Source organism: Ambystoma mexicanum, chromosome 12 (assembly GCF_040938575.1).
Source record: "Ambystoma mexicanum isolate Mex_15411 chromosome 12, UKY_AmexF1_1, whole genome shotgun sequence".
Lineage (NCBI taxonomy): Eukaryota > Metazoa > Chordata > Amphibia > Caudata > Ambystomatidae > Ambystoma > Ambystoma mexicanum.
In genome coordinates, this window is record NC_090936.1 from 629,369,544 (window position 1) to 629,383,273 (window position 13,730).

A 13,730-nucleotide genomic window follows, 5' to 3' on the forward strand; every position below is an offset into this window, starting at 1 on the left:
AGGGCCAGCAATACCTGTACCCCATCTACCTAACTGGCCTGTCCAGACGTGATACGTGTGCGGTGACACACTCCATTGGCGGGCTGAAGATCAGCTGCTAGCACCATAGCTTTCTTTTTTCAGGAACTATTTCTCTCTTTCTTTCCTTCTCTTTCTCTCTCCTCTCCCTCTCTGATCCTCTCCCTCTCTGTGTAAAAAGTATGTCTTGTACGTCTCTACTTTTCATCGCTTTGTGTATCTGTGCTTTCATTTCAGGAGAGAAGAAAGTGGGCGTGACTAATGTACATAATTTGTTAAGTAGGGACCCGAGGTGTAGATGCAGGAATAAGAAAATATGGACCTATGTTTATTATTGTGGGTTGACCATGATCACAAGTCTGTGTGACATTGATGGTACTATTGGGAAGGTGGTTATAGGGGGAGGTCATAGAAACGGGGGGAATGGGATTATATATTATCCAAACGGGCAGTACATATCAATATTATTAGCAGAGTTACAAGTATTAGTAATAGTGTGAATGCTATTAATAATTAGTGATGATTGTAACAGGTACAACATGACAATAAGGGATACCGTGAAAAGGTTGTTTTCAGTAAATAGGAGATTGTCTAACAATTCAAAACAATATGATATTTTTGATAGCATTGTTAAAGCTGGCATCCTGCGAGTGTGTGTATAGAATAATAAAAAGAGAAGTATGAAGAAAGTATTATACGTATCAAGATCTGGGTTTGGATGTGATTGAGGCTATCCATCATCCCGAGTTTACCAACTCATGGTATTCAGATATGACTATTGTGGGATGAAAAACCATGAATGGAATGGAAGAGGTTATGTGTGTTCACTCATTCCGCATACGTCAGGGGCTCCCAATGCGTTAATACCGCAAGCAGTCCCAATTATAGAGGCACAATGCCTAGTGCATCTTGCGCTATGCAGAATAAAAGGAACGTTCCAGGCACAGTGTGCAACTGCAAATGGTGGGTCCAGAACCTCTACAGTGTAGCCGCGATTCAAGAAACATCAAGTGCCTGGAGCTACCCTATCTGATGGTGAAAGGGCGTAAACATGTCAATAACAACTGTCAGGATGCCACACTACCTTGGTTCGGCAGACGGACTGGTAACATATAGCCAATAAAGGATAGCACGAATTGACAATTTATATGCACAAATCTGGACAGAGCATATCACAAAGCGGACATGGATTGCAACAATTGAAAAGCTAGTGTGAGTGCACAAGGAAGAAGAATATAGACTGTTTCTTCAGCAACTGTAAAGTCTTTGTCGGCTCAAACGAACGTTGCAATAAGACTCTCCTGCTCACAGACATGAAGAAGGTAACAGCTGAAATGATGGATTACTACTGGGTCTGTGGCCAACAATCTTACTTGCACCTACCACCATCATGGAGGGGCTGTTTGCTGGCCACATTGCACCTGCCACCATCATGGCATGGAGGGGCTGTTTGCTGGCCACACTGCACACAGCTCTATTAGTAATCCCAGAAGAACACCTGAAGGAGGAACACTGCCTGCCGTGTAACACTCACCTGGTATCCACGGGGACGTCACTCAGCCTGTTTTGCCCTCTTACGACCTCTAACCCTTCCCTGGAGGCTATTCGGCTGGAGACTGGGCCTGAACACAGAATTGGTAGAGTTTATCTCCCTATTGTCTCTGTGTGCTTGAACCCCTTCTTCCCCGGGGTCCAACCCTCCCTTTCATCCACAGCTCACCTGGTTTTCTTGGATAGTGTGCTCTCCGTCCTGCCTTCAGCGCAGAGGTGCGTTAATTGGTGCGGGCTTGTTGCTGCCTAGTTAATTCACTGGCAAGAGTCCGACAGGTAAGTATAATGAGTCTTTTGAATAGTTCTCCAACTTCCTTCCTTAGATGATGGCCGGTGTCCAGAGATGGCGGCGTGCTGCTGAGATGAGTAGCACTGAAGGTGAGTGAGAGCGCGATGCACCCCTTTCGTATTTGAACAGAGTTATTTTTCTGTCTCTTTTAGGTGCCGCGACGTTTTCAGTGTGGATGCCGGTTATGAAGAACGAAATGCAGTGGGTAAGCGCGGTATGCGGCGCCTCTAGATGTTTCCACCCTAACCTGGAGTGTATTTTCCCTCTTGCAAATGGATGAGAAGTTCCGGAGACAGAGTTCCCGAGAGCGGCTGGGATTCAGGTAAGCGTTTGAAGCTCGTACAGTATTTAAAAATAAGCGAAGATTTGCAGAATGCTTACTAATGCCTTTTTTCTGTCCTTTTCCCTTTTCCTTAGGAAGCGGCGTGCCGGATGGGAATGACACCGCCGAAGATGCCCGCTGAACAGAAGGAGCGATGAATGATGGGCAGAAGCGCTGCAAGGTAAGGCTGTTCCTAACAGTGTTCTTGCAGGAGCTGAGCGCAGAAGAAAGATGCAGGCCTACTGGAGACCGATCCGAACACGGCGAGTGTCACGCTGCAGGTGCAGAAAACGCAAAGCATGTTTCTCAGCCTGGGTGTGGTTTAAATAGTCTCTGGGTATTCCAGGTGCCTCTGGGCTGAACCACACCCAAAAGACTGTACCGCACATGCAGCTCTGGGAACCGAAATATGTGGGGCATCCATCTTGTCCCCATCAATGCACTACAAGTCCAATCCCCAATGTTATCCTATGGGAGTGAGTGAGTCTGGTGCCACAAGTGCCAAGTCTGACTCCAAGTGGGTCTTTGGAGGGATGGAGAGGCCCTTACGGGCCATGTAGGTGATCGTGGCCTGGCTCCAGGCTGACATCTTGGAGGGCTGGGGACATGAGGGGCAGGAATCATGACAGCTGAGGGGCCAACTAGTCTCCCCACATTCGAAAATGAATATAAAGGCCTGTTGCCCACACAAGAGCTCCACAGCCTGCCAGGAAAAGGACAGTTTCAACAAATAAAAAGGACGAAAATATTGAATTGCATATCCAAAGTGTCTTCTGCATTGCTTGCTGAAATAACAGAAGAATACAGGCTCTTCAACTCAGTAGAATCCTTTTTTGCATCTTTATATTTGTCGGGAGTGCAAGCCGCAGCAAATGCCAAATGGTTGCACATCGTGAGATGGAAGCTGGTCTAGCTTGCAAACGATAGAGAACGGGTTCCATGTGATCAAGGTTGAGTTGCGTGAATTGAGAATTATCAGCAATTGAAGGAGGGGTTTGTAAAGAATTTGGAGATTCCTGCTGCTCATTTGGAGAACGCATTATTATCGCACATCACAGCTGTCCATGGCCTGCCTGTTTGCATGAAGGAGGGAGGAGTACAGGACAGTGATTTGTTTAGTTTGGCATTCAGTTGGGCCCGTTGTGGCTCACAGCGCTGTCATAATAGGCCTGAAAGCGTTTCAGACAATGCAAGTGTTGTGACATAAGGTGAGGAGAGAGGGGGAGGAAAGCGAGATAGGAAAAAGACAGCGAAGGCAAACAATGCGGTACAAGGTGGAGAGTGCAATGATGAAAGGATAAAACACACCTAGGTTTGAGTATCCCAGAGGGCAAACAATACAGTACAAAGTGGAAGGATACAAAACACCAGAGTTTGAAAATCCCAGAGGGCACACAATGCAGTGCAAAGAGGGCCTTGTAATGGTACAAAAATACACCAGAGTTCGAGATTGCAGTCGGGATATCCAGACCAAGGTCGGATGACAGTACGGGCACATGTTTGCAGTGGGAAGGTACAGGAAGTACGGAGCACAAAGTTCAAGCCAGGGAGGGGGTGCAGGGCATCAGGGAAAGAGGGAGGTGGGGGGGGGGTCGGGTGGACAGCCTCCGTGGGAGTACAGTGGCCAAAGAAGAGGGGGTGGGGTGGGGAGGGGTGGCAGTGGGTAGCGCACCAGGAACATGCTACAAGCTAAGGGAGCGCTGTATTACTGGAGTTGAGAAAGAGTCAACAGTGCATGCACAGCAGTAGATCGGGGTGGGGGTAGAAGCCAGTCTAAGGCATTGCAAGACTGTTCATCGAGATAACAAACATTGTTGCTCTTACCTTAGAAGCACATAGATGGGAAAGGAGGGAGTATCGAGGTGCGCCACAAGACAGATTGGAGCGGCCAGGCCGTACTAAAGATAGAGGGCCCATGGCCTTCCAGGCCCGGACAGAGCCAGATAGGGAGAGCCATGGCCCTTAGATGAGTCCCGTCGAGGAGCCGGCAATCGCCTGCCGGCTCCAATGCAGATTGTTGTGATGTAGAGGAGGGCAGCCACTCATGGCAGGCCTCCGCCTCCTCCTTCAGCCCAGGAAAAGAAACAGCTGATGTCGGGTGCAGTGCACAGCCGCAATGTTGCACAAGGTCCCTCGCAGGCATTCTAGATGTGTCTGTGAGAGTCTGGATGGAAAAAGGAAGGGAAGCAAGGTGGAGGGAGAAAGAAAGGCTTACCAGAAAGGCAAAACTTTATAACCTGCTCACCCGCCAGCTCCGATGCAGGCTGCTGCGATGTAGAAGAGGGCAGCCACTCATGGCAGGCCTCCTCCTCCTCCTCCTTTTCCCAGTAAGAAACAGCAGATGTTGGGTGCCGCGCATAATGGCAATGTTGCACAAGGTCCCTCGCCAACATTCTGAATGTGTCTTTGGATGTCCGTGGAGGGAAAATGGAAGGGCAGCAAGGTGGGGCGGGGGGGAGAAATCATTTCCCCACCCCCTGATCTAGAAAATTATAGAGGTTTGGGTGGACCTGGCGAGGGAGGGTGATGCATCTCTATGACTTGCTCACCTTAAGAGTATGCACGTGGGGGGGGAGTTTGCAGTCAGTGTGTATGGCCTGGGTGCCAATAAAGGGAACTCAGCCATATGAGGAGGGAGCGGGAGCGCAGAGGTCTCACATAGTGTGTTACTGTAGAAGTAATGAAAGGGGGCAATGTTGGGAAGGGGCAACACTGCCCCTTTGCCCCAAGCGCTTTAGAGTGAGGCAAGATGCATTCATAGCATTATGACGGGCCAGGGAAAGGTCCACCTCCGAATACAAATTACCCAACTTCAATATAATCAACCCACATAGTGTAGCGCAGGGCGCGAGCAGCATTGCTATTTTGCATAGATATAAGTAATCATTGGTAGAAGGGAAGGTCTTCACAGCAAATGCAGCATTGCATGCACTAGGCCCAAATTGCGAGACAATGGAAATCTCCAGCCATGCCCGAGCTCCCATGAGGACAGCCCACACCCCCTTTACCAGAACGCCTATTCATTGTTCTAACAGTGTTGCAAAGATGTGTTTTTTACTGAAGAGGAATCTGCCCTACAAGGCTGTGATCACAGACCAGCGCCTGGTGTGCATGTTATCTCACACTAGCCAAAGCATGACCTGGCCCATCCCCATGCGACCACGAGTTATAGCCCATATAACTGACTAAACCTTAAGATCGCTGAATTCCATGGCACAAGGTGCCTTTGACCACCAACCCCAAAGTAACAAGTCCTGAATTGTTCAAAGAGGACAGACCGGGCACATCGTTGAGCGACAATCGTGCGATTTGTATTGCAAGGTCCTGGGAGGGATGAATTCTAGTTCAAAACGGGGGCAGAGACTTTGGAGCCTGATGGCGATGAAGGGAGCGAGTGAAATGTGGTTGTGAAGGTGAGAGTGCCCCAGAACCTCCTTCATGCCAGTCTTAAGGCCTTCCAGGTGCACATTATAGTGATAAAGTCGCATTCTGTTAGGAGTATAGTTAATTTGTTCTTTGACCTGCAGTGTGAGAAGATGATCACTGCAGCACCCACGTGATGGAAGGCGGACAGACTGGACTGGAGCCAATGACCTGGCATCTCTCATGGAGCAGGCGGACCATGTATAAGCACACACCAACCAGCTGAATGGGTTTTTACTGTATGTATTGCATCATCTATCATGATGTTTTCCCTTATAAGATTCTGCTGGTACTACTTTTCAGTAGAACGTTCTTAGGAGAAGAGTTCTTTGCTGTTACGCTCATCTGTGTGTGAGATTAAAACTTGTTATTCTTAGGTTGGAATTATAAAACAAAAACCCAATCATTCATTCCATTGAAAACCCTGCCAAAGGTACATTTGTTAAAACCTACAGAGTGAAATAATCAGAAAACTAGGGACTTGTAGTCCCATAGTGTTCCAGGTACTGCATAGCTCTCAACTCACACGCTTTTGGCGGGTGTCACCCGCCTTGTAAAGGGCTGACTCACCCGCCAAGCCTCCTGCAAGCCCATTCATTCCAGTGGGCATCTCACCCGCCAAAACCAAAATCGGGTGATTACACCCGCCTTTGCGACACAAATGGTTGAGAGCTATGGTACTGGGACCAGGAAGAGGGACTCAGAGGTGCAGAACCGTAGTATGCAGTCTAGCTGTTCTAATGACCCACACCGGAGCCGAACTTTAGCCTATTTAAGGCCCCTTCAGGTGCAGGCCATTAGAAGTGGGAGCAGCAGAAGCAAGAGCAATACTATGCCGGAGCTGCCGCTGTGTTTCCTGCGAGTCGCCTACCAGAGAGAGTTGTTAGAATCGGGAATCCGAGTTGCAGAGATCGTGCAGCGGGAAGCGGTGGCAAGACCAGTAGTCAATGTGTATTGTATCCTTATGGAAGAAGCTGTGAATCGCAATGTGATTACTGAAAGGGAACACTTTTCTAAAGCTTGAAGTGAAACTCATCACAAAGTACTTTTATTAGTGGTAGGAGTTTTATCATGTTGGCGAGCATACCAAAAAAGGGGCTATTAGAGGTTAGTCCTGGCAGGTTAGTGGACCAGGAAGAAGACAATTACAGTACTACAGGGTGGTGGAAGGTAGTGTTGGAAAGCAGGTGTCAAATCTGATATTAATTTATGGTGAACTGTGGTAAATACTTCCTGACAAATCTTTATTGTTTATAAGGAAGAAATGGGAAAGTAGTTATCCTCCAACTAAGAGAAATTATATTGAATATTGACTGAAGGTGTGAAGACAAAAGTTATTTTTGGTTATCAAGCAAGAGCTTGTGCTACTTTTATAATTATTGTGAAAACTGATAGATTCTATTCAGTAACAAGACCAATCAAAAGAAAGCCAATTGAAATACTTATGGAGTAAAATGAACCTTTGTGTTGTATTGAAAGCAGAACTTGACTCTTGAAAATAACTTTCTTGGTTCAAACTTTGGTTTTAAAAATCCTGAATTACTCCAGGTGAAGGCGATCTGACCTTGGTTACATGGATACAGGTCTACTAAGTGTATGTTTGCACATAACTGTTAGTTTGTTGATTTGAAACGCCCATATGATACCTGTATAATTTTGTTGTATGTATAAGCGAGATGGACAGATAACCTTTGATATTAGAGTGTTTTCCTTTAGTCTTAGTTTGATAGACAAGGAAATCCTTGTTAGTTTAAGGAAAGCGAGGCGTTTTTCTCACCCTTATTATTTAATAAAATAACTACTTGTATGTCTCGCATTTCTGACCCCTCACAGGCCCTTTCTAACTCCTGGGCCTGCTGTGACCTCTGTGCTAGGAAAATGGCTGTACTTCTGCACTTCTCACCTCCATATCGGCGTCCTAGATTTGCATCTGTTCACGTTACATTCGCCATGTACATCTGCCATACGTTGATTTCCCTGTCCGTGTATACTGCTCCCTTATCTCCCTGTAATTATGTCTTCCCTAACAGTGTAGTGAGTCCCTCTCTCGGTATGCTGGAACCTGCCCCAATTCTATGCTACTTCCAGCACATTACTTGTGCATACTACACTTTGTTTAGATCCATACTAGCGTTGCACAGTCTAACTAATTCTCTATGGCAGATGCATGTGCTTTTACTGTTTAAACGTGTTTAATACAATCCCGTAGGCTCATGGGGAGTTAGGGCTGCCTCAGTGCGTATCGTCTCTCACCCTTGCGATAATACGGTGGGGCAGGGTCAGAAGTTGGTAATTATGTATTCATTTGCACCATCAAAAATGTGTCATGGGCGCCCCTCTATGGGAACAAACACGGCAAAATGGCCTGTTCTCTGGGATGGTACCCACTCTAGAGTCCGCAGCCACATTTTAGCTCACGGTACCTTCCACAGATGGGTGAAATGTGTTGGTTTATGGCATTGCCTGAAGCCACGTAATTTAAGGATTTTATAGAGAAGATTGGGATTGTGTCTTTCCTGTGTGCAGCTTGTCGGGGGGGGGGGGGTTAAACTCTGTATTACATATATGCATATTGCACCTTTTAAATATACAACATCATTGTTGTTATACTTTTTAATGTTTGTTTGTCCAACAGTGTAAATATTGTCAAAAAAGACCAAGAATAAAACTTCATAAAGTATGGTAAAGTGCAAACTTTAATAATTCACTATCACCTATTATTAGTACCCGGCGAGGGGGACGTGGCGGCCTCCTAGCCAATGAGGAGGCCCAGAAGGGGTTCTATACCACATGGTACAGACCCCCGCTCCAATCCTCCTCAGAGCAGGACGTCATCTTCCCTCACTGGAAATCAGGTAAGTGTGATCGCCCCAGTGTTCCCTTCCCCTTTCCCCCTAACCCCCACCACCAACCCACATACCCATTCCCGCCCCGCTCCACCTGACCTTCCTTGAGCTTCCTTGTCCCTCGCCGACATCCAGGCCCATCTCTGACAGGAGAACGGCCGCCATGGAAAAGGAGAAGGGACTTGAAGTTTTTCCCTTCTCCTCGATCCATGGTAGCTGTTGTGTTCTCCGGAGGCCCAGCACGAAGGGGCTGGCTCCGGTCCAGGAGGCCGCGCGGGCTGGAGCGCGGCCTGGGCAGGAGCGCTGAAAGAACACACACACACACGCTGGTTTCGCTTTGCCCGGAACTGCCTCCCACTCGAGGGGGCGGGGCTTTTATTAAGCTGCCCTACGTCACCGCGCTGCGGGACGTAGGGCGGATATAACAGTAGCCATCTTTTTTTTGTAGATTTTTCTCAGTTGAGAAACAGTTAGCACGCCATTTCTCAACTCGAGAAAAATAAACTATTAGTAACACGGTACAACGTGCCGGGGTACTAATAGCAGTATTACCCTTGCAGGGGTGGGGGGATTACCGGTATAGTAATGCCCCAAGGTTTACTTTAAAGCCCTCACTTTGCTCAGTCTTGTAACATGATGTCCCGGGGCATTACCAGTTTGGTAATGACCCCCTGTTCGGGTTATATTGCTCAATTAACAATACCACAGAGCCCACAATGTTATTGCAAAGCTATTCTAGCCAAAACTGTTGCCTTACAGATACAGATTTCCCTTTCCACTCAACTGAGAAATTATATTTATTACTATAGCAACATCCCCACATCGGGGTTTGTACGGGGCTGGTACTCCACTGCTAACCCAAGACAAGGTAGGCCAGAGTGTAGCAAGGGCCTCCGCCTGCACTCCGAGCCATTACCAGCCTTTTATGCCCTAGAGAAGGGGTGACCGCTATGCACACCCCAATGCTCCATCCATGGCACAACTTACTTATTATTTTTGCCTGAAGGTGGGTCCATGCGCGAGCACGATCTACTGTTAAAAAAATTACAAATAAAATAAACGCTGGCAGTTTCCACCTGCCTTTCCAGCCATCTGATTGGCTGCGTGCCCTTCCCCAGGTGAAAATCGCCCGAGATGTTACAAAACCTAATAAATAAAACACTGTGATCCACTTCTGCAGCCATTAGCGAGCCACAAATCAATGAAGTGTGGCAAAGAGTGCAAAACCAGTCTTTAAAGCGTTCAGGAGATACTCCCTGTGGAGCTTAAAAAGAGCTAAATGACAGCAAAGTCTGCCAATAACAAAATGTCACGCAAACGGCTAGTATCAAATGACCATGCCAGGACTGTGGAAAGGGAAGATTGAATGCCACCTTCCCCGCTCTAAATTCCATACCAGTAGTTTTGCAACTAGGTTGTGTTTAAGCAACAACTAGAAGCCTTTTTTGCATCCTATAGTGTTACTGTATGCAGTAATGATCGCAAGGTTACTATCCACGGTACACATCAAAAGGGCCGAGATTCGGGCTAAGTAACATTGCCTGCATGCAGGATGCGGGAGCATGCAGGCGGGTGCATGCACATGCAGGATTTTTAACAGGAGAACCTAATGACACTAATGCATAGATTTGAATAGTTAATTAGCGACACCAAGTCCTTTCATTAGATAATTTGTCTACCTAACTTTATACTGCATTAAATGTTTTCTCATTTGAATGAATGTTCTTTAAAAAGCATCGATAAGGAGGAACAGTTCTTGATAATGGAAACAATCTGAACAAAATGTATGGTAACAAAACAGTCAAAAAGAAAGTCTGTTTGATAGCGGCCATTACCTGCTCTCCCTCAGCTTCTGAATGTATCTGTATTTGGGAGTTAGAGAACCATTTGACGCAATCACTGCCTAGGATTTAACAAAAGAGAAAACAATCACCATTGCATGTTTAAATCTGAATTTTTGCATTAGCTCTCATTTAGTTTGCATACAAAAACAGTAAGCCATATGTATTTGTGTGACCAAACCCCCAAAGCGCCCCTCCTGCGAGTCTCATTACATCTCTCTCGCTCGCTCGCTCTCTCGCTCGCTCTCACTCTCTCTGCTCTCACTCTCTCTCGCATGTGTTTCGAGGCGCAACAAGACAATAGGGTGGGGGAACAGGGAGGAACAAAAACCATCCTACTAGGCCTTGTGACATTCAGATCGTGCAAGTGCTGTGGGAGAGGGGGGAGTGCCGGTCAGGGCGCAAGCGGCATGAGAAAAAGCGAGTCCCGTGGGAGGCCAGGTGGACACAGCCAGGAGAAAGCAACAAGCTCAGGGGAGGGAAGGTCCAGTAGCCAAGTGCGAGGAAGGGGCTGAAGGACTACAAGGGTGCAGGCCCAGCCAGGTTAGTGCAGGAGGTGGGGCCCAGAATGGCAAGTGCGGGTTGAGGGGGGTCCAGGCACAAGTACAGGGGTAGACTGGACAAGGGGGGCCTGGAACCCTGTAAGACTCTGAAGGAACCAGGCAGCCAGTCAAGAGGCGGAACAAGACATTAGCAGAAGAGGTGGAGAAGGCAGGAAGAAGAGAAAAGGACAGAACTTAAGGAGATCCAGCTCAAGTCTGGGAGAGGTAGGGAGGCCATTCTGAGGGAGGCACCCGCAGAGGAGAGAGATCTACCCCACTCTGCTTTCAAAAGCATCTGAACTGCAGAAGGTTAGAGCTAGACGGCTCTAGCGGGAAGGTATTTAGGGAGACAGGGTTGATGCGGGGTCCCAGGCCCCAGAAAGCCTTATGGATGATAGAGGGTCTTGAACTTGATCCTCGCAGCAACCTGGAGCCAGTGGAGAGATTTTAGGGCTAGGGAGATGCAGTCTCTGGGCTTGATGCCAAGGATAAGTCTTGCAGTCCTGTTCTGGATTAGTTGAAGGTGGCGAAGGGAGGGTTTATGCAGACCAAGGAAGAGGCTGTTGCAGTAGTCCAGCCTGGAGAGGACCAGAGCTCGGGAGACTGAGTTTCTGGGGGAAGGTGAGGAAAGGGAGAATGCCTCTGAGGAGGTGAAGCAGAAAGTGGGCCTTCTTGGCAAGGTCTGATGTGAGGAGAGAAGTAGAGAGAGGAGTCGAAGATGACAGCAAGGTTTTTTGCCTCACCGGAGGGTGAGGGGACGGGGCCCATGGAGAGCAGCTGGAGCGTGGGAGGGAAAGAGGGAGCATGAGTCCCAATGAGACAGATCTCTGCCTTACTGGCATTAAGGCAGAGATTGTTTGCAGTGCACCATGCCTGAACAGCAGACAGGCAGTCAGGAATGAGAGGGGAACAGGATGAGGAAGAGGAGGGAAGCTTGAAGGAGAGCTGTGTGTCATTCACATAACACCAAGTTAGGAGAGAAGGTGGAGATCAAATGGGCTAGAGGCGCCATGTAGATGTTCAAAAGCCAAGGGCAGAGGACATAGCCCTGAGGGACACCACAGGTGGAGAGTGAGATAGTGGAAAGAAAAGGGCCCAGTTGAACCTGAGGAAGGAGGTCAACCAGTCTTAGAGAGCAAGTCTTCACAGGTGTTCAGGAGAGCAGTTTCCAAGCCTCTGGCAGCTCCGATGCCAAATTGGTGGCCGTGGAGGAAACCAACAGATTCAGTGAGGTGGATAAGCTGGGAGATGGCCAGCTTCTCCAAGAGTACTACTGAGGAAGGGGGTAATGGAGATAGGACAGTAGTTTGCCGAACAGGAAGGGATGGCTGAAGGCTTTTTGAGGAGAGGGTGCAGGGGAGTGCTTGAGGAGCGTGGGGAAGGAACAATTGGCAAAGGAGTGATGTGCAGAAAATCAGCCAAGACTGGAGCAAGGGAGACAATGCTGTCCTTGATGGTTATGGAGGAGCAGGGGAGCACCTGTTTGGATGAGACTTTCATAGAGCAGACCTTTCTAGAAACCTCATCAGGTTTTATGGGAGAAAAAGAGGAGGGGAGAGGGGGGCCAAGGGAGGCATGAGTGAGCAGGAGTAAGGACAAGATGTTCTCAGTTTTAGAAATGAAGTGAGAGGCCAGAGAAGTGCCGAGGGCCAGGGAAGGCAGAGGAGACATGGAGAGTTGGATGTAAGTGATTTATTCGAAAATATTTGACCTAATGGAGAAGTGACTGAATTTATTTAACTGAAAAACGAAATTAACTTTTTACCTTTTCTACTTTTTTTTTTTTTTTTTTTTTAATGGTTTTAATACAAACCTTTAAAAAGAGAAAAATTAACATACAATCCAAATTAATGAAAGCTCACAAATCATCCGCTATTACCCCGGACTTTTACTGTTAACAGCAGCCTCCAATACAGACCTCAGGATGTCCCAGCGGGTTGCCCCACCGGGGGACGGCGTATAAGTGGTCTTTTACGACTCGAAGAAAAGAAACTAATGCGTACAACACCACTCTGTTTGACCCATCGAACAGGGCTCTCCACCAGTCGTCTCGAGTTAGGAATTGAAAGTTCGTTGTTATTGGGCTAAAGATGTTATTTCTTTCGCTCTCCAACTCGGGACATACTAAAATCAAATGTTTAAGTGTTTCCTTGTTGGTGGAGCAGAACCGACACGTGAGGTCCAGGTCCGTAGATTGGGACCAGTAGCAAAGGCGTTCCTTGGTTGGCATGGCATTCAGCCTAAACTGCAAATAGGAGGCACGAGACCACTGGTCCGGGAAGCACGACAGATAGGGCGGGACCCAGCCATAGGCTCTTGCCTCGGCCGGCGCTTCAAGCATAGATTTAGAAGCAGCTCTTTGGTTACAGGTGTAAATCCAATCATTTCTCCAAAGCTTTAGTTTTGCAGCATCAGGATTCTCGAGCAACAATTGCATCGTGATGTCATAGGAGCTGAGCACGTCATGACATAACTTATTCCATTGGAATAAGATTGAGGGGGCTTTGGCGAGTTCTAGACTGTGAAGGATCCCCATCTGGGGGGTTGGATTGCTTGAATTTAGTTTCCTAAAGACACTTAACAGATTCCAAGCAACTCTCGCTTGAATTGAGATGTACCCAAGCTCATATCTGGCACAAACAGTAGAGGTGCCTTTAGGCAAATGGAGAACCCTGGACCAAAAAATGCTTTCCAAAGAGCTCCACACTTCGGACCCACAACCAAAAGCGTTTTCACCGGCGTAAATCAATGAGGGTACCACCTTCTGCTGGAAAAAGGTTATCGTTGGTCTTAGAGAGAATTTCCCAAATTTTTTATTAATCAGGACTGCTTGGCATGCAAATTGTCGGCATTTTTTCTTGGCTGCGTCCACCCAAGGTGCGTCATTTCTACTTGCAC

General features: G+C 47.6%; 1 protein-coding gene across 1 annotated transcript in view; it reads right to left on the minus strand.

Annotated features, from left to right (window-relative positions):
• The window catches only part of AASS (aminoadipate-semialdehyde synthase), a 950,357-nt gene that overhangs the window by 424,345 nt on the left and 512,282 nt on the right, over nucleotides 1-13,730 (minus strand). Inside the window, exon 13 of the mRNA XM_069629092.1 lies at nucleotides 10,285-10,352. Coding sequence (XP_069485193.1) covers nucleotides 10,285-10,352 — 68 coding nt within the window. The remainder of the gene's footprint in view (nucleotides 1-10,284; nucleotides 10,353-13,730) is intronic.